The following is a 27209-nucleotide window of genomic DNA, read 5'->3' on the forward strand; positions in this document are numbered from 1 at the left end:
TCAATAAACAAGGTGTGAAACAGTATGCTATATTAGATATGGGAAGAGATGATAATATAATGCAGTGGACCTGTAAGCATGTTTACTTTCAGACCATAAGGACTTTGCTTATGTGGCAATATTTGTCATGTCATAAGTGTGTTTTATGGAAAAAGACATTGTGATACATATAACGGGAGGACTGGATTGGAAGAAAGACCTAGATTAGAATCCCAAATCTTTTATTGATTTTGTTTGTGAACTAGTTTGTGAGCTTGAACAAGTCACTTCAGCACTGTAGGCCTCAGTTCCTGCTTCTAAAAATTAAGCAAGTAGGACTAAATGGTTTATAAGACCCCTTCCTTCTCCAAATATTATGATCCTATGATTTCAAGGGAAAAAAGAAACCTGGCTGGAAAATCCTAGATCTACAAACTCTTTGGGGGGCTTGACCTTAGATTAAATTTTCTTCTTATCCTGTTAGTTCTTACATAAGGAGCAGTAGGACTTCATCACAAAAGTTAAACCTGACAAGAAAGTGGGCACAAAATTCCCAACAAGCTTAGGAGAGTAACTTTATTGTATATGTAAGCTATATTTCATCCCTTCATTTGAGGGATAAATGCAAACTTTTCATTGCTTTTAAAAATTTTTTTCTGGTTTGTCTCCTATTGGAGATTCGACAGATTTGTCTTCTAAAAGACTAATATATCTGCAGAAAATTAGACTGGAAATTAAACTTGACCTTTTACAAAATCAAATATGATAAACACTAGTTAAGTTCTTCCAGAAACATTCCCTCCAAATGTGCACACATACAACACGTGTAACTTGGTGTAGTAGAAAGAACATTGGATTTTGAGTCAGGAGAGACTTGGGTTCAAATTTTGGCCCCAACACTTCTTATGCAAATATGGACAAGTCATTTGACCTCTGGAAGGCTTAATTTCCTCATGTGTAAAATGAAAGTGATAATACTTATGCTGTATACCTCTCAGCCTTCTAATAGAGAAAGCATTTTGTAAGCACCACAGAAATTTGAGTTGAGTTCTTTTTTCTTAATCATAACCCTATTACTAGGTAATTATTATTGGGTACTAAATTTTTAAGATCTATATTTAAAATCACAAGGTTCTATAGAGAGAAAAAAATGACCACATTTTCAACATGGTATTTCTCATCATAATAGATGCACAGAGTCACAACATTTTGAATGAGAATTTACAATCACAAAATCTCAGGATTTGAAGAGAGCTTGGAGGTTAAATCATCCAATATGGATCTGAAAAGGGCTTCTGGGCAATAGTCATCTAATCTCCACTTGAAAATCTGAGCTAATAGGGGCAGCTAGGTGACACAGTGTGAATTCAAATCTGGCATCAGATGAGTCCCTTAACCTAATCTCCCCCCAAAATAATAGTCTGAATTAGTAACAAACCCACTTGCTCACATGATAGCCCATTCTACTTTTCAGCACCTTTATTAGAAAATCCTCCTCAAATAAGCCAATATTAATCTCTCTATTACTTCTTCCATTGCTTTTAGTTCTTCCCTGTGGTACTGAAACAAATTTTACCCTTCTTTATGATAGCATTTTTAGTAATTAAAAGCAATTTAATAGTCCCTTTCTAAGCTAAATAGCAACATTTACTTCCAGTGATCCCTATGTAGAATAGGTTCTAGGCTCTTCATCATTCTAGTTACCTTCCTCTGAATGTTCTTCAATTTATCATTGTCCTTTATTGTCATTGTGATTCTGAGGCCTAAACACAGTTTTCCAGAGAACAGTGGAATAGTCACATCTCTCATTTTAGATACTATGTCTACTAATGCAACCTAGATTTCATTAATTTTCTTAGCTACCATGTCAAACTGGTAATACATATTAGGTTTTTGTAATGTTCTTCTCTAAAATATAATGTTCTCTGGGAGCAGGTTTTTTGGGGGGGCTACTGGGAGCAGCCTTCATTTCAGTTCAAAGTAATAACCCCAAATGCAGCCAGGAGTTAAAGTCCAAATCCTTTATTGCCTCTTCAAAATCTTATCTCCTTCACTTGGGGCTCGGCTAGCTTTTCTGGAGGCCTTCCAGATCTTGGTTTCAGTGTTCTCCACAGGACAGCCTGCTACCACTTTTTAGTCCTCCTTAGTTTTGCCCGACTGCCGTCTCTGGCTTGTGAATCTCCTCGACTGAATCCTGGCTTGTGAATCTTCCGAAGTCCATCCTGTTTGAGGCTCCTAGCTTATATATGCTCTCTTAAAGGTATGAATCTTGAGGAACTGTAGTAAGTACTAAGTACAGCTAGAGAACTATTAAGCACCCTGCTAAACAACCATTGTCTCTATCAATTCCACTGACTTAGCACCTTGTAAGAATTCTAACAGGTTTGTTATACTCTAAAGTCTTCATATCATTTCCACAACTTGTTGTCTATCCATAGGTAAGACATCCTCCATTTCTACAGCTGATTTTTTTAACCCAAGTGTAGGAATTTACACTTTAAATCATTGAATTTTCCCCTATTATAGTTAGCTTTATAATCCTAAACTGTTGAGACCTTTTGGGCATCCATATAAAGTATCCCTCCAATCTTCATGGCATCCCAATAGTATACCGTCTATACCTTCCTCTAAGTTATTGATAAAAATTATTGAATACCAGAAAGTACAGAAAGAATTTGTGAAGCACTTCAGAATTTGTGGAGATTTCCCATCACATTGACCCTGTCACTCAATCTGTTCCAAATAGACCTAACTACAATATGATCTAACCAACACATTTCCATTTTAGCCATGGAAACTTTATGAGAAATTCTGCTAGCTATTTTGCTGAAACTTAGGTAAACCGTATTTACAGTATTCCCCTGAATTTATTGGGGCCTGGCACAAAATATTCACTTAATAAAAACTTGCTGATTCATTGATAGTCTCATAGTCTAGTCAAAAGTAAATGAAATCATCCTTTCATTTTTTAAGTGCTCTCTTCATCCAATTTACTTAGCTAAACTAACCTTGTTTTAGAAAGTGGTGGAAAGTATGTTCTTGAAATCAGAAAACCTCAAAAACCTCTGCACCTCACATCTACCCAAGAAAAAGTATTGTCAAAAAATTTCCCAGAACTGGGAATAAGGCACTTTTATAAACCATTGCATACGACACATTGTCAGTGGCATTTATGTAGGTGAAGAGATTAGCGAGAGCAGCACCACTTCTTCAGAATCACAAAATCTAAGAAGCTCTTTGCCTTTTGTTTCAAAAAAACTTACCTGTGGATATGGTGCAAAATAACAGTGAGAATTTGGGTCTTACCATTCTTGAAGTATCTGGAGGGACACTGAAAAAAGATGGATCCAGACCTAGAGGTAGGGAGAACTAGAAATGATACTGTATGAAGGAATTAGAGACATTAGTGGAGAAGAGAAGACCTTAGGAGATTGACATGACAGCTATCTTCAAGATTTAGGGACTATCATGAGGAACTAGACTTGTTTTACTTAGTCCCCCTCACCTCTTTCTGGAAGCTAGACTTAGGAGCCATAGATAGAAGTTGTAGAGAAGCAAATTAAAGTTCAGAACAAGGAAAAATTTCCTAATAAGTGGTATCCTAAAGAAATGGACTATTTTAAGAAGTATGAAATTCAAACAGTCAGGATCTAGTCCTGAACCAACATCTGACCCAGTACCTTTAGCTATGTGTGCAGCCCATCAGATGGAGAAGTCTAGAAGAAAAGAAAAATGGGAAACCCCAAACCCAATGAAGAAATGTCAAAAATATCTTTTCAACACCTTGTTGTTGTGATATAATTCAATTCATTAGTTTTTGAATGTAATCATATTGGGTCTTCTTCCATAATTACAAACTCACATGATCCCCTTGTTACATTATCCATACCTGTCACATCCTAAATAGCATACCACAAAAAAGTTTCATAAAGACTGACAACATACAATGGTAAGTTTGTTCCTAATTTGCATTTACATCAATGAGTACTAAAGAGGCACAGCAAAAATAAGTAAGTGCTTCCATTTTTAGTTGGCTTAGCCAAGTTATACATAGACAGGAATTGAAGACTTAAAACACAAAAGCAACAAGAAATAACATGAAAGGTGATGAGTCAAAAAGTTATTCTATCATATGGAAGTGATGCCCAAATTATAACTGAACTTGCTTCTATGAACCAGAGTTTTTAAAGGTGATTGAGAAACACACAAAAAAAATTGTTCTGCATGTCTCACCTATCACTTCACTTAGCAACATATTTGGGAAAAAAACCAAAAACATACAAATCACATTTTATTCTTGGTGGGTATGGCAAGAATCATCTCAGTAGGCATTAATTGTTCAAAGGCTTGGTGGGGTGCCATCAAGACTGTGCTCTGCTTTGAACCCTGCATTTTCATCAGTAACCACAGTATTTTGGTCGGCTCTGCTCTATACATTTAACACTATCCTTAATTTCTTGGAGCTAATTTGTTACCTTAGAACAATATTACTATTTGCTGACATTTTTAAAAAATCATTTTCAAATGTTTTTCTCTACATAAGATTGGTATTAGGGAACAAGGGAGAAGAATGAAGAAGGAAGGCAAAATAGCAGACGGTAAGGAAGAAGAAATGGTTCCCCTTTCCAAAACATCAAAAGAGAAGTAGAGCTCCTTCTGAACAACTCAGTTCTAATCTAGAAAAGGAGGTAATGAAACGTTGAGAAACAGCAGTTTTTATTATACTTCCCCTATTTATTTCTACATAACACATTCAGAGGATACTAATGTAGTAAAACGTTTGGTCTAAGGAATTGTCAGCTGAACCATTAGCACCAAAAGGAGTCACAAGGCCTGTATCCTTTGTTAGCCATGATTGTTACTGTTGGTTGTGGATCAAAAGTCCTTTGAATTTCTCAATTCCAAAGTTCTTGAAAGGGAGTGTGGACAAAAGATGTAATACTTTTCAAACAAGTAGTGCTGAAAATTCCTCAGGATGTAGCAGACCCACCATAGATATTATAGTTGGCCTTCCCAGTATTCATTTGGGTGGCAGGCTAGAAAATCAAGGTGTCAAAGGATCCCAGAGAAGACCCTACCCATTCACCAAGTGCTGGGCAGGATCACTCCTTTGGGGGGTGATGGAGAGAAGTTTTCCCTCCTTTCAGTCCAGAAAGGCTGATTTGTTGGGGTTTTTTTTTTGGGGGGGGGGGGGTGTTTATTTTTTGCTTTTTTAAAAACAAAAAGCAACTATCACAGCACATGCTCAGCATCTCAGGGAGCTCCTAGTGCAATCTTCCTCTCACTCCAGCCCAAGCCTGCAAAAGGGTCAAACCATATGAATGTTTTGCTAGTATTGGCCTGTGGACAATGCCCTCGGCCTGCCATGCTTTTTTAAGCTCAGGAACCTGGAGAAGTCAGAAGGTCCAAAGAGCAAGAACCACCATCTTTGCTCTACCTCCCAGGAACTCCTGGCCTCTCAGAGCAGGCGTGGATTCTTTTTCTCCTTTTCTGCCTTGTACCAGCTTTTAATTGAAATTACAACAAGTCAAATAGCTGATGCTTTTCCCTTCTCCTGGTAAAGGGGAGGCCACATTGTTCACAAGAGTATTCTGCCTGGCCTCACTGATGAGTCGACATGCCAAGTCCAGGAATAATTTCTCCACATTATCAGACTCCTTGGCTGAGGTTTCCAAGTAATACATGTCCTGCGCCTCAGAAAATTCTTCAGCTCTTTGCTGGGAGACTTCTCTCCTTTCAGCTAGATCAATCTTGTTGCCTGTAGCAGGAAAAGAAAATAGAGGAGTTACCATTTAGGGGTTTGATGGGCTCAGAAACATCTCAATTGAATTCAAACCTTGAAGTCAGCTCCCATTGGTGAGAAAAGAAAAGCTTATAGTTACTCTTACTGCCATTTATTTTTCAGAATGCCATTGCCACCTAATGCAGTCTTTCATATAGAACTAACTGGCTCTTGCCCCTCCAGTCTCTCTCTACATCTTCATTTAATGTCTTTGGATGAAATCCCAGAAAGTGGTGTTTTGACTTACAATGGCTGAAAGGTCTCTCTGTGATGTAAAACCCTCATATTCCAGATACTGCGACTTACACTTTTATCCAGTGAAATGTTTCAAGCTTCTATACACATTGAGCCAAATAAAGTATTTCCAGGTTTGCTTATAAAAAGATAAACTAGTTATTTGTAAGTTTTTCAGTTGAACATATGGAATAATGGAGTGTTATAAGTCTTTGCAGCCTGGAACTATAAGCCACTAGGGCAAGTCAATAAGGCAGTCACTAAAGGAAAAAGCCAGTTTTAAGATTTATACTGTAACAGTGCCATAATTCTGATTTTCAAAATTTGAGTTGAGTTGCTATTTCTCACTTGATGAAACTGAAGCAAGCATTCTTAACAGCCAGGCTTTCATTATTAAAAATTAACTACTAGCACTTTTACATGACTGCAGAGAAGGTAGTTTTCAGGAACAAATTTAGAAGTCAAAAATAGTTTTAGTGTATTTTATTAAAAAATCTCATTTCTGCCTAGTACATCTACCACTTATAGAAGCTCTTTTACATCAGAATCAGTTCTGAATGTGTTCTAAAAGATCAAAAAAACAAAACACATTCTCAATCAGGCTCCTCTAATAATTTATAATTGTATAAGATCATAATTAAATGAAAGAAGGAAAAATAATTAAAGCCACTTAGATATTTTAATGATTTAAACAAAAACAACTCATATTTCTTTAGTGCTCTGGCACAGAATGACTTGCACAAAGTCATGCATCTTATTAACTAAAAACATAATTTTTTAAAAAATCTTCATAGATGCTATATAAAGAAAAAACTTATTATAGGAAAAAACCCCAATCAAGTTACTTGTACCATAGCTACAACCGTGAAGAGGACTTTCTTTTAGTACTATGCTTGATCTCTATTGGCCTAAATCCCAGAGTTGCTAGAGTGAAGGGTCAAATGTGCATAACCACTGATCATTATTCCCTTCCCCTATATTTTCTGGACCTTACCTCCTCAACTTGTATAACTTTAAAATTCACAATGTCCTCTCAGCATAACACTGTGAGGTAAGTGGTTAGAGTAGTGTTGTTTCCATTTTACAAATGAGGATTCCAAGGTTCAGAAGTGAAGTGCGTCACAGAGCTAAAATTCATGATTCATAGGAACACAGATTTAGCACCAGAAGGGTCTTGAAGATCATATAAGCTAAGTTGATAGGCCAGAGATAAAGTGACTTGTTCAAGGTCACACAAGATATAAATAACAGACTCAGGATCAGAATTCACCTTTCCTGATCTCAATTCCTGACGGTGATATAACTTGTAAGTCATCTCAAGGAATATATCTTATAGTTACTTGAAAACACAGTCTATGTTTCATAGATATTTGAAGTCATTTTTGTGGATTATGAAGGTATTAAATAAGTGAAAAACTATATGAGGTCAGGCTCTATTATTAGCTGTATAAGCTTGAGCAGGGGCAGCCAAGTGGCCCAGTGGATAGAGCATCAAATTTGGGATTAGGGAGAGTTGAGTTCAAATCTGGTCTCCGATACCAGCTGTGTGATCCTGGGCAAGTTAATCCTATTTGCCTCAGTTTTCTCCTCTGTAAAAAGAGCTAGAGAAGAAAATGGCAAACCACTCCAGTATCTTTATCAAGAAAACCCCAAATGGGGTCACAAAGAGTCAAACATGACTGGAAAATAACTTGAGTAAACTTTGAGCAAATTATTTCATTTCTTTTAACCTCAGTCTTCTTAATGAAAGATAATATTTACAATCTCTAACTCACAAAGTGATTTTAAGGAAAACCCTTTTAAAGAGACCTTATATATGAGAACCACCATTAGCCTTGGTATTAAAATGAATGTCAAGGCATGGTTTTTGTACACTAACCGAATCTCTGATGCCCAAAGATCAATATCTTCTTTGAAAGTAAAGACAAAGTCATTTCTTAGTATAATAAGAGTGGTGGATTTAGAATCAGAAATGTGGGTTTGGCTGCCAGCTCAACCAATTACAAGGTATATGAATAAGGGATAATAAGTTTGTTTTTTTTTTTAATCTGTAAAATAGGAATAACAATTGCACTGCCTTACAGAGTTGGAGATTCAAATGAGGTTTTGCTAATATTTAGACATAGATGAATATATAAAATAACACTAATAAAATTAGTATAGTTATATAAACTCAAACCAAGTCCAATGAATATGAACTTTTTTATTATTGTGAAATATTTTTGAGCATCACTTACCCACTAATACAGTGATGACCTTGTTGCTGGCATACTGCTCTATTTCTCTTAACCATTCTGGCAGACAGCGAAAGGATTCCTCACAGGTGATATCATAGGTGAGTATCAAGGCATTGGCACTGCGATAGTAACTCTGGGTTATTGATCGGAATCGTTCCTGTCCTGCTGTGTCCCAGATCTGCAGCTTTGGATACATAAAGAAAAAGGAAAGGGTAGGGGATAGGAAGAAAGCACAGGTTACCATGCCTTCATTTGGAAATGGTGAGGCTTCCAACCAAATGCTTCCAGAGACATTTTCTATCTTAAAAAGACACATAAGACTTCTTATTTTTAATGAGTGTTTTAGGATGGGAATCAGAGAGTGAAAAGAGGAATGAAAATTTTTGTTTTTTTGTTTTTTTTTCTGGTATTGCTTTTTTTTCAAAATCTCTTTTCACCTTTAGTCCTCCAAGATTTTTAAATTCAAATCACAGAAGAGTCAGACATTCCAGCTTATTCCCTAGGAAGCTGAAGGGCCATGCTCTTTCATGTGACTTTTAGCGTTTCAATCAGCAATTGGAGAAGCAAAACAGAAAACCTACAACCCTCCAATTCTCCATTTAAGAAACAGTTAACATATTTCCTCTGATGACAACAGGAGCAACAAATGATAAGATAAAGCAGTACACAGACAAAAGTGGAATAGTCCCTGATCTCTAGGAGTTTACAATTTAGCAAAGGGGAGGTATATAAATATAAGTCTCTTCAAAATATATAGGAGATAATTGGGAGAGAATAGGGAGACACCTAGCAGGGCTTTATCAGGAAAGGCTTTATATAGAAGATGATTTTTGAACTGAGCCTTGAAGGAAGTCAAGGATTTCAAGAGGGATTGGTGAGGAGATAGTGAAGTTTTGCACATGATTCAGGATCAGTAAGAAGGCTAATCTGACAAGACCATGGTATTCCTGAAGGAGAATAATGTATAATAAAGCTGGAAAGGTAGGAAGAAGCTGAAGGACTTTAAATGCTAAACATAAGAGTTGAAATTTAATCCCAGAAATAATCAGGAGTTACAAAAATTTACTCAGGAATGACATGGTCATTTTAGGAAAAGTCACATTGGCAGCTATGTGAAGTATAGATTAGAGAAAAAAGACTTAAGGCAGGGAAACCAATTGAAGGGCTAGGTTACTGCAATAGTGCCGGCACAGGGTTAGGAGGGCTTGATCTAGAGTGCTGGCTCTGTGAGGAGGAAAAAGGAGCTGTATGTTACAGACCTTATAGACATAAAAACAAGTTTTGGCAAATGACTTAATAATAAACTCTAACATTTACTAGCTGTAGAACAATGGGTAAAGACAGAAAGGAGACATAATAAATCTCTCTGGAATTTTGTCTATACAATCCCATATAATGGGGAAAAATGGAAACTTGTATATACTATAGCAAATTCACATAATATTGTTTAGTATTCTGTATGAGTTTTATTCTTGAACTATTCTGTAAGTTCCCATAGGACAGGGACCATGTCTAATCATATCTCTGTTAAATTTAACATCTTCCTGAGTGGACAGTATAGTACTTTGAAATCATTAGGCACTTAATAATTGTTTGTTAAATCAAGGAATGTACAACATGAAGGATCATAAGATCAGATATTTAAAACTAGAAAGTACCTCAAAGATCAACATTTTACATATAAGAAATTGAAAGTGATTACCCATACTAAAGAAACAAGGGATCTTTCAAAGTATCCTAAGTCAAAAATAGTCAGATTTGGTTTTTCCTGGTTTTCTGGGAAGGAGGTGGGGAACCATGACTCATCCATCCAAATATATGGAAGTAAATGCAGCCAGTTGCAGAACTATGAGAGATGAGAAATGTTTAACTGAATGTTATCAGTCTGGACAAACATTGCATATAATGATGGCCAGGAACTTTGAGCACAAAGAAATTTGAAAATGGACTGCTTTTGACCCAGGAAAGATATTTGCTCTGAGAGTATCTCCTTCCAAAACAGCTTGAAACTGGTCATTTATCACCCAGGTTTTTCATAGTGCCCACAAGTATTATTGGCCTGTAAATTGTCTCAGTAGTCCCAGATTTTCTACTGACTCTATTTACTTTCTATGTGGTAGTCAGTAGCTAGCACATACTTAACTTCCTCTTTCTCAGGATCAACTAAGTGATGAGTGATTTGTGACCCCAAACATAAGGCCAGCAAGGACCACTGGTCCTGAATTCATGTCTCTCCTTCCTGTCTACTGAGGCCTTCTGCAAGGCCACCTAGAATGGGTATCATCCTGAAACAACGATAAAGCTTCAAGCTCAGGGTTTGAGACTTAACTCTTCTATCACCACTCCCTTAGCCTTCACCTTGGGAACTTTTGGATCAATGAAGAAATGCAGCTATGTCACCTCTTTCCCACCTAGCCCAGACAAGGGAGAAAAGCCTCTTCCCTGCAGCCAAACCTTTGAACCACTTGTTACTTGGCAGTGGTCCTGAGTGGCTAGAGCTTAGTCTTTCTGGGTTTTATCTCTGGAGCTTGCCTTTCAGTCAATTAGCATTTATTTAGGTCTGCTGTGTGTCAGCATTCTGCTAAGTCCTGGGGATAGAGAGAAAGACCAAAAGGGTCCTGGCCCTCTTGGGTCTCACAGTCTAAGGGGGGGAAACAACAACTATGACATGGAGCCCAAAGTGAAACACAATTGTTTTGATCGGATGGTTCAAGGCCTGCCATGATCTGTCCCCTTAGTTAAATTGTTTAAGCCGGCCATAAACTTAGCCCTGCTTACAGTGCCATTTAAGAACTTATGCTGGCTTCCCCAGCATAAGATGACTGTTTTGATACTCTGCATACTAAAACCTTTGTTTTCTCTGGCCTTTTAACCTTTATTCGCTGGTAAGGTCTTTGTTGTTTAACCTGAACCTCTTTCTTGGGTACATGAGAAAGACAGTCAAATATGCTGAAGAATGGACTTGGAGTCAGAAAACCTGGCATCAGATCAAACTCCACCAACTAGCTAGCCGTGTGACCTTGAACAAGCCATTTTACTTAAGAATCAGTTTTTCCATCTGTACAATAAGGATGATATCCCTTACGCCTATTTCACAAGGTAGTTGTGGGGAAAATCTTTATACATTTTAAGGTGTTCAAGGTATGAGTTATTATTAACAGGAAGAAAGGTAAGGCCAGGCAAATATGGGTAGGGAAGGAATCAACTTTCCCCAGTAACCAGGCAAGGGCCAATGGCAGCAAGATCTCTACTCCAAGAACTTATGATATAGGCCAAGGAAAGTCAAGCAGAGTTTTAGGAAATGTTTGCTGAATCCTTTTCCTGACTGGAATCTGAAAAACTAAAAGACAATTCAGGTTTCCACTAATTCTATATGGCCTTGGTCAAGTCCTTCATTGGAGTTCTCTGACCCTCTGTGGGAAGTAATAATTCATGTCTTAAAGACTTATTTAATTTTTTTTAACTGCTTAAATTCAGGGAGTGGATCAGATGAATCTGATAGGGAAAGAGATAGGGAACATCTTAAACCTCTGTGTTCTCAAGTTCTTCTTGGAATACCCACAAAAAGCATGATAGATACTTGGTGTCCTTCCAGAGGAAATGGTTCTTAGCTCAAAGTCTCTGACATATTCCAGCAATATCATTGTAGATTTAGAGATAGAAGGGACCTTGGACATCATCTAGCCCAAGCTCAGTCTGCAGATGAGGAAAATGAGCCTCAGTAAGGAAACATCCTCAAGGACATACAGCTAGAAAGTGGTAGTGAGGCTTCAAACTCTGGTGCTCTGATCCCACATTAGATTGCTTGGTTGGTTGTTGTCCTTCGTACTCAAAGAGAAACAGAATGACATCATGATGTTAGAGTCGAGGTATAGTGTGTGTGACTATGGCTAATCAAACCACTATGAGCTTGGAACGCTCTGCCACAGGTCAAATACATGTATCTCTTTGAACATTTGGAGTAGCTTCTCTAATTTTGTATATCTCACATTCATTTTGGGCTAATTAAATTCTGCTTAGCTCATTAGGCTAAGTTGCTACTGAATCACCATTCAGTCTTTAAAGCTATATTAGAAAGAACAGTTTTTATTCAGAAGACCCTGAGTCTAAGTCTCAATGCAGCTGCTAATAAGCTATATGATCTCAGACCAGACTTTTAACTTCTTTGTAACTCAGTTTTCTCATATGTAAAGATTAAAATACTTAAAAACACTCACTGAAATGCTAAAAATCATTAGCAAAAAAAGAGAGAGAAAAATCAAAACAACCTCAAGGTTTCCCTTCACATCTAACAAATTGCCAAAGATGACAAAAAAAAATTCTTACAACCAACCCAAACAGAATTTAAGCTCCTTGAGGACAGCCATCATTTCATTTGGGGAGCTGTTTTTGTGAGGGTTTTTATATTTTGTTTTTATATAGCATCTACTACAGTTCCTTGTATATTCTGGGTGCTTAATAAATATTTATTAAATCAAGAAAGTTCTCTTAAATTTTTTTTCTCCACAGGCTCTGAAATTGATGTGCTAATAGCTTAGAGCTGCTTTTAATGGTAGGTCCCTTGATTTATGTCCAAACTAATACTATTTATGAACTAATTAATAAATCAGCATCTATTAAATGGTGAGCCACCCATTGTGCTAAGCACTTGAAGATACAAAGAAAGACAAAAAATAACAATTATAATAATCCAATACAATTTAACTATTACTATGGTAACTCAAGTGCTACTTTATTCTTCTCCAATCCAGAAAGCATACATGTTAAGTACCTACTATGATCAAGACAATGAGAGTAAAAAAATAAACAGTTAGGTGGCACCTGAAGAGAGGAAGACTTGATTTTAAATCCTGCCTCAAGTACTATTAGTATTCTAGTGAAATCTAATGGACCCTTCTCAGAATAATATTTTAAGTGCATAAAATAAGACAAAATACCTAGAATTATAGAATAAACCATCTGTGCTGACATAAAAATATAATTATTTTCTCATCCAAGTTGAGAGATCCTTAAAATCCATGGACCTCTTGATATCTGGCATCCATAGACTCCAAGTTAAGCATTCCTAGTCTAGTCCAACCCCTTCATTTTATGGTTCAGGCTCAGAGGTTAGATGACTTGGGCAAGGTCACTCAGGCAATAAATAGCGAAGCTGGGATATAAATCCAGAGCCTCTAACTCTAAATCCTAAATCCTTTTCCACCGTATGACATATTTATGAATATTGTTGGTATCCTCAAAAGAAAGTGAATAAATTGTGTTGTATCTCATATTCACATATGTTAATTTGTTTACTTTATTTTTTTTAGAAGTAGCTGTTCCAGTGACCCTACTTAAATTATTTAACCTCTCTAAATGAGGATAATACTTATAGTACTTATATAGCAAGGGGCTGACTGTGAGGTTCAAATGAACTGAGATAAAATATAGACAGTACTTTATAAACTTTAAAATACCATATAAATGTCAGACCTTATAACTATTAAAGAACCTCATTTTAAAAAAATTGTTCAAGCAAGGACCATAGATATTCTCTAAGCAAGATTCACTTATTTTCAGAGGTGGCTAAGGAAAAGTAAAATATAGGCTGAAAGAAAGCTTATGTACAAAAAAGTCAACTTCTTTCTTTTTAAGAGTCTATTCCTAAAGTTTCATGGGTTAGCAATCCCTTCCCCTCTTTTGCAAGCATCAGACTTGAAAAGGCCTTCCTCCACTGAATTCTCTTCCTCCCTCCTCCCCCCTCACTGTCACCCTAGTATGCTGAGCTTTTGAATTTTCTATTTGGCATTCACATGGCTTTCACATCCTGCTTTTGTTTTCCAGTACACTTAGCACACCATTCATTATTGTGTTTGGTATGGATTTCATTGCTATGAGGAACTAATTTGAGGAGTGAAGCCAGCTGACTGCAGGGGCTCCAAAGACAGCCTTCCAAGAGGATCTGCCCATCCACTGTTTCTGTCCCTAACTCAGGAAACAATAATTTTAAAACTAACTCTCTCTCTCTCTCTCTCTCTCTCTCTCTCTCTCTCTCTCTCTTATTCCCTCATCTTCTCTCTGTGTCTCTGTCTCTTTCTCTTTCGCTCCCTCCTCCTTCTCTGTCTCTAAGTTTTTATGTGTCTCTCAACACCAAAGCACCTAATGCAAAAGAAGGATTTTGTCTTAGAAATCCAAAGTGTTTACTGCTTAAAACTTAAATGCTTAAATTAATATCTAATGCCGAAATTGTCTTCAGTTGGAACCTTTGGTGTTGCTATTTTTATTATCAATGTTTTTCTTTTAAGGGACTCAAACTTCATTGTAAAATCTCATTTCAAGACCTCTGTGAAGTGGGGCAAAGAGCATTGCCAGAGGAATGATTTTACAATGATAGAATTTCTGGTCCTGTAACACAGTAGGGAATCTTCAAGTAAGGGATCCTTATCAATACTACTAAATGACTCAATTTACTTAAAAGGTTAAGTCCTGTAGGTTTCAAAAAGTTATTGGAAAGTTATTGTTTTGAAGTCAAAATACATGCAAAAATTCATGCTTAAGAAAAGGGTTTAAAGGAACAGAAAAAAAGAGATCTACCTATGTGAGACTTGCAATTATTAATAGAATATAATCTTCAGTAGGCTCTTTTTATAAAGTTCATAGGGACAGAACTGTTTAGTAGACTGAATTTAGAAATTACTAAATTGTCTCTAATATTTAACCTCTTAAATAAGATAATTCAGTTTTGGGATAAAAGGGACTTTAAAATCATCCAGTCCATTCTCGTCATTTTACAAATGAGGAAATTAAAAACCATAGTAGGGAAGTGTTCTTCCCAAAGCTACTTAGTTCATATGTCACAGAATCAGGCTTCAAAACCAGGTTAGCTCTAAATCTAGCAATCTTTCCACTAAATCACAGTTGTCTCTAAGATGAAAAATGCTAGGCTATCACCACCCCCATTCTAATATACAATATCTTTTCTTCCCATACTGCAAAAACTGTTATCCATATTGATTTACTCAGAATCATGAAATAAGAAAGCTGGAAAAGGGTCACCCAAAGTATGAATGGCCTCAACAACCTAGCTCAAATTATGATTATCTGTATTCTGATCTAACACCTCCAACTGTAGGAAAAGGCAACCTTTTTTTGTTTTTTAATAACTCTAATTGTTAGAAATATTTTCAGACACAAGATTTTGCAAGGGTGAATGTTGAAAATCATCTTTGCATGTATTTTGAAAAATAAAAAGGTATTATAAAAAAAAAAGAAATATGCAACTAAAAAAGGGAAGTTTTCCAGATATTCAGTTAAAATCTGCCTCCCTGTTATTTCAATCCACTGAAACTATTTTTGCTCCTTAAGACCAATCAGATGATCTCTAGTTCCCCTTCAGCATCACAGTTCTTCAAAGATCTATAGACAACAGTCAAGCTCCCATTATAATCTTCTGTAGAAGAACATTCCCAGGTTCTTCAACTGATCCTTTGATGGAACACTTCTAAATCCTTAATCCATCCCAGTAACTATATATTAAGAGCATCCCACCTGATTCACAGAAGTGCTGGAAGGACTTTAGAAATTCTACATACAGACTAATGATTATAGTTTTACTTTAAAAAGTAAATTTAAATCAAGTGACTTAAGAAAATCTATTATGTTAACTATATATGTAATGTATAAGATTATGTAACATTATATATAATGTATATGATATGTCATATCACATGTAATTTAACCTCTGTTTGCCTAAATTCCTCATCTGTAAAATGGGGATAACAATAGTATTTATCTCTCAAGGTTGTTATAAGGATCAAATGAGATATTTGTAAAGAGATAATCATATATAATATGCATGTGTGTGTCTATACACACATACACACAGACATGTTATATATACACATAATATATATCACATATGGCAAAGTGTCTTAAGGTATGGGTCACAACCCACATGATAACTAAATATGAGGATCGCAAAAAATTTGGCAATAGTAAAAGGTATCAAATATTCTACCAAGATTTAATTTTTTATGTAAAAATAAGTAAGCATATCCATCTAATTAGCATGCAAATATGCTTTTATCTTTAATGGTGGTAAAAAATTATATGTATACCAAAGAATTATTTTAAAATAAATTTCTTTATGGTTTATTATAAGTAAATGTTTGATATGTACATCTATTTTATATACCTATATATCTGGGGTCACATAAAAATTTCTTAGATGCAAAGCTATAATGAAAAAGATATAGTGAAAAAAGTTTAAGAAGCCCTGACAAATGGTATACATATCATATGATATACATTTGTAAGTGAATGAGTGTGAGTGTGTGTGTGTGTGTGTGTGTGTGTATAAAACCTGTTATAGGTAGTTGGTGACACAGTGAATAGAGTACTGTGCCTGAGGCCAGGAAGATCTGAGTTCTAATCCAGCCTTAGACACTATATTATATTATATATTAGACACTATATATATTATACAACTAGTAAGCTAGCTGTATAACTCTGGGCAAATCACTTAATCTGTCTCAGTTTCCTCATGTATAAATGAGGGAAATAATTACACCTACCTTCTAGGGTTCTTGTGAAGCCCAAGGGAGAAAATAATTAAAAGTACAGTGTCTGGCACATAGTAGGCATTATATAAATGCTAGATATTTTTATCAGTATAATCATTATTATCAACAAAGTTCATTTATTCCCCTAACCTCACAAACAACACAGTGTCTCATTAAAATTCTAGAAACTTACCTTGACTTTCTCACCATTAATCTCCACTGTTTTAATCATAAAGTCAACCCCAATTGTGGCTCCTTGACCTGGTGGGAAAAGACCCTAAAAAAGAAAATAATGGAGTTAAATAAACTCTGTAGCAAAATGGAACCATAGCAAATAGTTAAGTTGATATATTGATATTTCAAAATGCTAGGTCCAACCTAATCATTCCCCCTACTCAGAACCAAAATTATCTTATTTGACATGTAAAGAAAGCCCTCCATAGTCTGATTTCAGTCTACCCTTCCATTCTTACTGCACTATACTGTCCTTCACAGACCCTGCAATTCAGCCAGTCTAATCTATTTGCTGTTCCTCATATACTACACTCTATGTCCTGCCTGCCTCTCCATACTTGGAATACATGACTTCCTCCCACTCAGCACCACAGAATTCCTAGGCTTCAGATCAAGTGCTCCTTCATGAGTACTGTTTTTATTCCCCCCGAGGTGTTAGTTCTGTTTGCCTCCAAATTTAATTACTATATATTTTCAATTTACTAATACATGTTCATGATTTTTTTTCTCCTGATGAAATGTAAACCATTAGAGAGCTGGGACTGTTGAATGTCTGTCTTTTTGTCCCCAGAACTCAGCACAGTATCTGTCACACAGCTAATTGGCTTCTATAGAAAGACATTCCTATATCTATGAACGTTGCTTAAGCTTGATCCTGACCCTAAAGTATCTACTCATTCTGAGTAAAGGGGAGAAAAAGCAAGTAATTAAAAAGCCATTGAAATTTTAAAAAAACAAAAACAAAAAAACAAGAAGGTTTGAGAAAAAGAAGAGGTGGAACTGAAGCTAAAAAAGACAGGAGAAGATTGCTATTGAGACAAGACCATGAAAGTCTCAAAAAAGAAAATCAAGTATGGATATGATAACATGAAATACAATCCTTGGAATATTATTAACCAAAAATTCAGGATTAGGAACATGGTCATAGAATTACAACCATACACAATAATAATCAAAATTGGAATTTTCCCTATTTTTATAATTTCCTGACATCCCCTTATATGACATTGTGTTTTATACATTCTAATGTACTTATATAATATTTTTATTGCATTTTTGTATGTCATATCTTCCTAGTAAACTATAAATTCAGTGAAGGCAAGGGCTGTCATAACTAAACTTTATATCTTATTAGCACAGTATTATGCATCCAATTGGTGTTTAATAAATGTCCAATGAATGAATAACTGATGAAACTTGATTTTTTTAAAATTACGCCTTTCATCAGAAGGATAACAATTCATTTCACCTTTTTATCTCAACTTCCCCATCTCAAGAAAGGGGTTAATGATCCCGTTTGTACTACCTGCAGAAATAAGAACAGTAATAATAGCTCACATGTAAATACCACTTGACCAGTGACAAAATGTTTTCCTCACAACATCCCTGTGAGGTTTGACAGATACCTAAACACAATCATTGTGAGGAAAATATTTTGTAAACCCTAAAATCCTACCTAAAAATGAATTGGTTTTCTAGGCCTTTCCTTTTTATTTTTCAATTCAATTAGTATTAATTAAGTGAATTAACACTGAAGATCCAGTCACAAAATGAAATGGTCTCTGCCCTCAAGGTCCTTACATTCTAAGTGGGATGGGGATAGGCAACCACATGAACAAAATCCAATTATCAATATGAAGTGCTCGACTCAGTTTGGCTCAGTAATGGAACAGAAAGATTGCTGGATTTGAATCCAGGCCTGAATTCTGAGTCTTGCTCCCTGTATGACATTGGATAAGTCCCTCAAACTCTTTGGGTTCCAGGTTCTTTATCTGCCAAATGGAGAAGAAGGGTGAAGGTTAGACTCAATAATCTCAAACTTTGATCCTATGAATCTTCCAGTTTTTCTTTATAATTATATGCCAGCAAGCTATGGCTGAGGCCAAAAGTGCAATCATTTGAGAGGCCAGTTAGAAATGTGTATTTAGAGAAGATAGAAGGAAGAAGACTGGACAGAAGAAAGGGGAGAGGATAGGAATTATCCCTTTTACACCTAAATTAGTCCCTTATACACCTAAATTTTTAGCAAGCTAGATGGTAGAGTGAAAAAAGAGATTAACTGGAATCAGAAAACCTACTTTCAAATCCTAGTTCTGATATGAATCTGTGTGATCTTGGGTTAAATCATTAATGTCCTGAGCCTGTTTCCTCATTTATAAAATGAAAAATTAGACTAGATGGTCCCTGTGTTACCTTTTTGCTTTATATCCACCATCTTGATTTCATGATCATATGAAATGACAGGAATTTCAAAACAAAGGGGTCTTTTTTCTTTTAGCATCTTAAATATTTTCTAGTCAACATACAACTCACAGAGATCTTTTTATATGGTTTAGTGGTCCTGTTTCTATTTGCTTTTGCAACCAGTGATTTAGCTTATTCACTGGCTGCATGAAGCATGAATCCCCCAACAATATTCCCGACCAAATGACCATCTAGGCCCTCTTGAAATACTTCCAAGGAACCAGGACTTGGCCCTTAATGAGGAAGCCCATTCTAATTTAATGGTAGGTAACTGTGTCTTGTAAATGGAAGGCTTGATGTTCTTCAAACCTGGCACAATACCATTAATATAAAGCTGTAAAAGATTATTTTAAAATAATAACAACAAAAAAAGACAATGACAAATAACCCTACAACCACCCCACCCCCAAGTATTCCTAGATTCCTACCAACAAAACTAAGATGAACTATGTTAAGGACTTTTTAACTGGCAGCTATATCTGGGTCATTCTAAGTTAAACTTGTCCCTAAGAAATGTATTCTTTAATTAAAATTTGCCCCTCACAGACAGAGCCTGAAACCAACAGAAAATGTTCCCCTACATGTCTGCAAAATATGTAAATGTAAACACTCATAACTTTACACACAAATATTGAAGTAATTTCATTCTCATTTGGCTCAATTGAATCAAAGGCCTGCCAAGCTTCAAGTTTATAGCCCCAGCTGTTTCGTAATTTAACAAATGCCAAAAAAAATTTTTTTTAAAACTTCTCAATGTTCTTCCCTGTCTTTTTTCCAAATTCACATAACTAAAAAAACAGCTGAATCAAATTTGTTCAAACTTTCTAGTGAGCAGAAAAGTCTTGAAGCAAATTTTTTTTTTAATTTTAAGGGTGAAAAAAAATGTAGAATAAGTCATGGAAATGGAAGCTACTTTAAAATTTTCATTATATAATTGAGACTTTTAAAGATATGATTGTGAGTCCCATAAGCATTATAGAGACAGAATTATTCATAATATCCTAATTACTGGACTCAGAGTCAAAAGATTTGAATTTCCAGCTCAGAGCTCTGGTTCACCAAAACACCATTTCATCTTAGGCAACTCATTTGCTTTCTCTGAGTTTCAGTTTCTTCTTCAAAATGGACAAAGTGATGGCTAACATCATTCTCAACACTAACAATCGGATTTATTCCAACACAATGTAAATAATTTAAGGGTAGAGAACATTTCTTTTTTGTTTCCTTTTTTGTCTTTTTTATGCCCAATACCTACAATGCTTTTCAAATAGTAGGTTTTCATTGTTGGATTGCAATCTTTACCTAGGCACCTTCCATTGACCACCTCTAGGATCAAGACACATATAACTGAAGCCGATTTTTGTAGTTTCTTTCACCTTTGAACAGCAGAGAAAATTGCTGAGGTTCCCATGAACTGAAACTATTTCTTATTTCAGTTAAGTTTCAGTTGAATTCTGGGCTTGACTAGGTTTAAATGCCTGCTGTTCATTACTTGCTTTTACAACCTCACAAACCAAGAGAAGAGGGAAGAAGGGGAGGGAAGAATCTAGCCTTCATTTTCCAATTAACTTAACAGGGGGAAAACCATGTCGTTTTCCCAATGACTCCCTCAACTAATCTTGCTCCAAGGTAACCTGGCTATGTTACCCAATCTGCCACATGAATTTTTCTTTTTCCCAGCTTAGAAGCCAGGTGTAATCTTTTTCCAAACCACTTTTCATAAAGGCAGAAGAAACACAGAGTATGTGGACTTATGTTGCCAGAACCATTTTTTCACCTTCTTTACAGAGACAGCATAGTGCAATGGAAAATGCACCATATTGAGAGCCAGGACACCTAGATCCAAATCCTGACTCCATCCCTGACTAATTATAGAACTTCGGTCAAATCACTTCATTAAGTCTATTTCTTCACCTGCAAAATAAAAGTAATAGTGCTTATAATATCTAAATCTCACTTGGGTCTATGAGAATCAAATGAGATAACATATAAATTTTGCAAGCATAATATAAATGTAAACCAAAAAACTGGAAGAAACCCAGAAAGATGGTCAAACTTTTCTACGAAACAGGTTTAAAACTAATAAGCAATAGTTCTAAAAGCCCTCCAGGACAAGTCTTCTTTAGATGATCTAAATTCTCTTTAGTAAAGTATTTATACCTATACCAGGTAAGTATACAAGCCAAGTAACATGCCATTTCAGTTCAGATTTGAACCAGAGAATAATTCTGGGTTTTCACTCCAGCCAAAAAACTTTAGGAGAAATATATAAATATATGTACATATAAGTATGTACCCATACATATGGATCCCAATACTATGCAAGTAATATCCAACTCAAATCCAAATGTATTTCTATATATTCATACACATGTGTACATATATACATATATAAAAAAACACATATATATATTTAGATTCAAAATGGTTCATAGGACACTTTGGGTGTTTGTGTGTATGGGTGTATATTTAGTCCTGGATTGCTACTTGAAATTAAAATATATTTATAGATTTAGGTGCATAAGCTAGAAGGGAACTTAGAAACCATCAAGATGTCCAGCTCCTTCATTTTACAGAAGAGGGCACTGAGGCAGAGAGGTTAAATGATTTGCCCAGAGTCACCCACTTGTATCTGAGATAAGATTTGAATCTAGGTTTTCCAGACTCCAGGTCCAATTTATCTTATGAATTTAGTTTTCAACATAGTTGGAACTCCCAGTTCTGGCAGGAGGGCAAAGAACATGGCATATGCCATCAAATTAAGTTTATAATTCAAAATATGAAAATAATCCAAGAAGTTAGAAAGACAAATTCATTTGATCAGATGGGAATTTACTACTACAGAGGCTCACAGATGATTGTTATTCCCATAGCTTCCAGTAACTTCCTATTTTAGCTCATTTCTCTTGATAACAGACTCCTAGGTTTTAACTAGTTACTTCTATACATCTAAGTGCCTTCTAAATTTTGTTGTCCTTAAGCAAAGCTGAGGTAGCTCCAACCTAGTTACAATTCTGGTCTTCAAAACACTTTTTGGTTCTATTATTCAACTCAAATCTCCCATTTAGGAGCATGTGTTTATTGTTTTTTAAACACATCAATGTGTCATTAAAAACAAAACTTTTTCTCATTCGTTCTAAGTGATAAATGGGTTTGGCTATAATAGCCCATGGAGGTTTTTTTGCCTTGAATTGTCACAAATATTGGAAAAGTGTGAGAACGACTGATCAGTACATAGACCTGCTTCCTTTGGAAAGACCACATTAGAAGTATGGCCCCACCGCTGGAATTTGGAACCAGTTATCCATCCCATCAATTGTCCTTACCTATCCCTCCCCTGTCATCTCAAAACAGCTCCCTCTGTCCCCACCAAGAGCCTGTTACCTGAGTAAAACGTCGGACCAGGCACGTCTTCCCCACGCCAGCGTTTCCAATTAAAACAATTTTGAACAGGAAATCATAATCTTCCATACTCATTGACACAGCTGCAAGGCAAAGAAAGGTAGCGATTAGGAGGAACTGTGGGGAGCAGCTCGGTCAGATGCACAGGAGAGGTTTATCTGCTCTGTGCCTTCTCCTCTGAAACCACAGGCCTGACTCATCTGAAGAAAACGTGGCTTCCCTCTCCAGGTCACACCGAGAGGGACAAGTATGCTGTCACAGGCGACCTTTGGTCCTCCCCGCAGTCACAACACCAGCCCTCACCCAGTAGGTTCTGTTTTCTGGGAAGGACACATTGGCTCAAGGGTCAAAGGGAAATACAAAAACATTCACTGAGTGAGGTGGAGGATGAGGACTGTGGGCCAACGCTGAGAGATGGTCTCACGCTGCCCATAATGCTTCAGCAGAACCTAAGCCTGTGAGAGCAATTACCCCATCCTTCTCAGTCACCCCAGGCTCTGGAGGCAATGGGGCAGAGGCGCCAGCACCAGCCTGGGTCAGGAAGACTCGTGTTTGGGGCAGTCTGACAGAGAGAACTTCCTCACACCTATGGAATCACAGCTCTACATCCTTCTCTACTCTAATCCCGAGCCCGGAGTCCCACACCTAGCGCACTTGCTTAAAAATGCTGATCATTCTTTTCTTGCCCGTCGTTTATCATATTCTCTATTGTAATGTTATAGGTTCCCCGGTCATGAAGTAGAGTGGAAACCAGGATTCAAGTTCCAAGTCTGCCAATTCCATCGTTCTCTGCCACTGTTAGTTGTTCCAACTCTCCATGATCCCATTTTGGGGTTTTCTTGATAAAGACACTGGAGTGCTTTGCCAGTTCCTTCTCCAGCTCATTTTATAGATGAAAAGACTGAGGCAAACAGGGTTAAGTGACTCAGGCTCACACAACTAGGAAGCATCTGAAGTCAGATACTGTAAGTGATAAATGGGTTTGAATATATAGGCCTTGGAGGTTTTTTGCCTTGAATTGTCACAAATATTGGGAAAGTGTGAGAATGACTGATCAGTACATAGACCTGCTACATTTAGAAAGACCACATTAGAAGTATGGCCCTACTACTGGAATTTTGGAACCAATTATCCATCCTATCAATTGTCTTCCTGACTCCAGGCCCAGAGATCTATCCACTGTGGCACCTCACTGCACAGATCTACTGTTTAAGTCAATGGTTCTTAAACTATTGTTCTCAGCATCCTTTTATACTAGTAAGAATTACTGAGGAGGCAGCCAGATGGTGCAATGGATAAAACCGGCTCTGGAGTCAGGAAGACCTGAATTCACTTAACTCTTCCTACCTTTGTGACCCCAATTCACTTTACCCCAATTGCAAGGAAGGAAAGGGAAAGAGAAAGGGAAAGGGAATGGGAAAGGTAAAGAAAAGGGAAAGGGAAAGGAAATGGGAAAGAGAAAGGGAAAGGGAAAAGGAAAGGGAAAGGAAATGGGAAAGGAAAAAGAAAAAGAACTATTGAGAATCAGTCCAAAGAGTTTTTGTTTATGGGGGTTAGATTTATATATTTATATTCACTATATTAGAAATGAAAATTAACTTTGAAGTTGAGTTTCAGAGACCTCCAGGATTTTCTGGACCACATTTTGAGAACCACTGGTTTTAAATAATTAAAAAAAAAAAAAAAAAAAAGATTGGAAGAGGTTAGATAATTTAGAATTCCATTGCTTTTATTATTTAATCTATCCAAAGCTCATTTTCCTTAATTGTAATAAAATAAGTCAAGCTCTAAATAAGCTGCCTCTGACACACCCCCATCACCAAGCCCCTGCTTGCATACCCCCAGAAATGGAGAGCTCATTACTCTTTGAGACAGAACACATTATTTTGGGGCAATTTTAATTGTCAGAAAGTTCTTCCTCATGTGATATCAATATCTGTCTTTCTTTAGCTTCCATCCACTGGTCCTAAGTCTATCCTTTGGAGCTACACAGAATACTTAGTCCCTATTATTTTAATTAGATTGCACAGATGATAGTATGGAGAGTGTAGATGATAATAGTAGACTTGGAGTCAGGAATACCTAATTAAGTTCAAATCCTGCCTCAGATTCTTAATTAGCTATGTGACACCAATCAATTCCTTACCTTCTCTCAGTCTGTTTGCTCATCTGTAGAATGGAAATAATAATAGCACCAAACTCACAGGGCAGCTGTGAAAATCAAATGAAGCCATATATGCAAAGTACTTTGAACATCTTAAAGCTCAGTATGTCATTCTCCAGCTATCATATTCTTCTTACGTGGCAGCTTTTTATATATTTGAAGACCTCTGTCATGTTCCCACTAAGTTTTTCTCCTCCAAGCTAAAAATGCCTATTTCTTTTTTTTTTTTTTTTAATTTAATAGCCTTTTATTTACAGGATATATACATGGGTAACTTTACAGCATTAACAATTGCCAAACCTCTTGTTCCAATTTTTCACCTCTTATCCCCCCCACCCCCTCCCCTAGATGGCAGGATGACCAGTAGATGTTAAATATATTAAAATATAAATTAGATACACAATAAGTATACATGACCAAAACATTATTTTGCTGTACAAAAAGAATCAGGCTCTGAATTATTGTACAATTAGCTTGTGAAGGAAATCAAAGATGCAGGTGGGCATAAATATAGGGATTGGGAATTCAATGTAATGGTTTTTAGTCATCTCCCAGAGTTCTTTTTCTGGGTATAGCTAGTTCAGTTCATTACTGCTCCATTAGAAATGATTTGGTTGATCTCGTTGCTGAGGATGGCCTGATCCATCAGAACCGGTCATCATCTAGTATTGTTGTTGAAGTATATAATGATCTCCTGGTCCTGCTCATTTCACTCAGCATCAGTTCGTGTAAGTCTCTCCAGGCCTTTCTGAAATCATCCTGTTGGTCATTTCTTACAGAACAGTAATATTCCATAATATTCATATACCACAATTTATTCAGCCATTCTCCAACTGATGGACATCCATTCAGTTTCCAGTTTCTAGCCACTACAAAAAGGGCTGCCACAAACATTCGTGCACATACAGGTCCCTTTCCCTTCTTTATAATCTCTTTGGGATATAATCCCAGTAGTAACACTGCTGGATCAAAGGGTATGCACAGTTTGATAACTTTTTGAGCATAGTTCCAAACTACTCTCCAAAATGGTTGGATTCGTTCACAACTCCACCAACAATGCATCAATGTCCCAGTTTTCCCGCATCCCCTCCAACAATCATCATTATTTTTTCCTGTCATCTTAGCCAGTCTGACAGGTGTGTAGTGGTATCTTAGAGTTGTCTTAATTTGCATTTCTCTGATTAATAATGACTTGGAGCATCTTTTCATATGACTAGAAATAGTTTCAATTTCTTCATCTGAGAATTGTCTGTTCATATCCTTTGACCATTTTTCAATTGGAGAATGGCTTGAAAAAATGCCTATTTCTGACAGTCAATCCTCCTAATGACACAGTTTTGAGCTCCTTCTCCTCCCTTATCATATTTTTTAGCAGAAAATTAAGGATCTTCCATGATCTCTTCCAGATGCTCTTCCAGAGCATCCATGATGAAACATTCTCTTTGCCACCTGAGAAAAGGGATAGACTTGCATTATAGATTGATGTATTTTTTGAGACATAGCCAATATGGGAATTTTTTTTTTGCTTGACTATACTTATTTGTAACAGAAAGAAAGAAAAGAAAAAACATTTTGTTTTTCTTGTCTGTTCAGTTGGGAAAAGAGGTGAAGAGAAGTGGGAGAAAGAGAATGTCAATCTGAAAATAAAATTTAATTTAAAAAAAGACTAAACATGGAGTGAAAAAGAGGCTCCATCCAGGTTAAAGGCAAAAGGCTAGTTGGTGGAATTAGGGGTAGATAAGGGAATGGGAAGGTAGAAACCTACCCACAGGTCTGTCAACAGGCCAAGTCAGCAAAGCCTGCTGCATGAAACCAGTTTTAGACCCCTAAGGGCAAACTCTTAGAGATCATTCCAACTGGATTCTGAGGTCTCTTTGAAATAATTATAGACAACTTTGCCAGGATCCAGATGGTGTTACAACCCCTCCAAAAGCTCCACCCTCTTCTCAGCCTGAGGGCAAACAGCAGAGCAACTTCGGTAGACTTCATTAAATATTTCTCTTTTGGAGCATCTGCTTATTGTGGAAGATAAATTGGTCAGATTATTTCCTTCTCTCTCCCTTTCCCACCCCTTGAATTAGAAAATCATCTGAAGCCCAGAAGAAATTATAAAAAGAATGAGGGTCCTTATTCGTGAAGTAGTTTTTGTTGGTGGAAATAATATAAGAGTAGGAATTAAGAGTTTGATTCACATTCTAGCACCAGCTATATGTGAATTTGGCCAAGTCACAAAATGTTGGAGCTAGAAGGGATGTTCCAAAACAAAATGTTGGAATAGGGAATGGGAGAGTTAGATAGGACTTCAGAACAATGTTGTCAAGCTCAAATAGAAAGAGATCCCTCTGGCCACATATTAATTTAGAAAAACACAAATTAACATTATCTATGTTGGA

At 36.4% G+C, this 27209-nt stretch overlaps 1 protein-coding gene across 2 annotated transcripts in view; it reads right to left on the reverse strand.

The window, feature by feature from the left end:
* Positions 1-4678: 4678 nt before the first annotated feature.
* The window catches only part of RAB30 (RAB30, member RAS oncogene family), a 103227-nt gene continuing 80696 nt past the window's right edge, over positions 4679-27209 (reverse strand). For both annotated transcript variants that reach the window (XM_003764606.4, XM_031961839.1), the window contains exons 2-5: positions 22635-22735; positions 16966-17049; positions 8233-8416; positions 4679-5737 (exon numbers count right to left, since the gene is read on the reverse strand). In XM_003764606.4, coding sequence (XP_003764654.1) covers positions 5487-5737; positions 8233-8416; positions 16966-17049; positions 22635-22727 — 612 coding nt within the window. In that variant the 5' untranslated portion in view covers positions 22728-22735 and the 3' untranslated portion in view covers positions 4679-5486. The remainder of the gene's footprint in view (positions 5738-8232; positions 8417-16965; positions 17050-22634; positions 22736-27209) is intronic.

This window comes from Sarcophilus harrisii, chromosome 3 (genome assembly GCF_902635505.1).
Source record: "Sarcophilus harrisii chromosome 3, mSarHar1.11, whole genome shotgun sequence".
Lineage (NCBI taxonomy): Eukaryota > Metazoa > Chordata > Mammalia > Dasyuromorphia > Dasyuridae > Sarcophilus > Sarcophilus harrisii.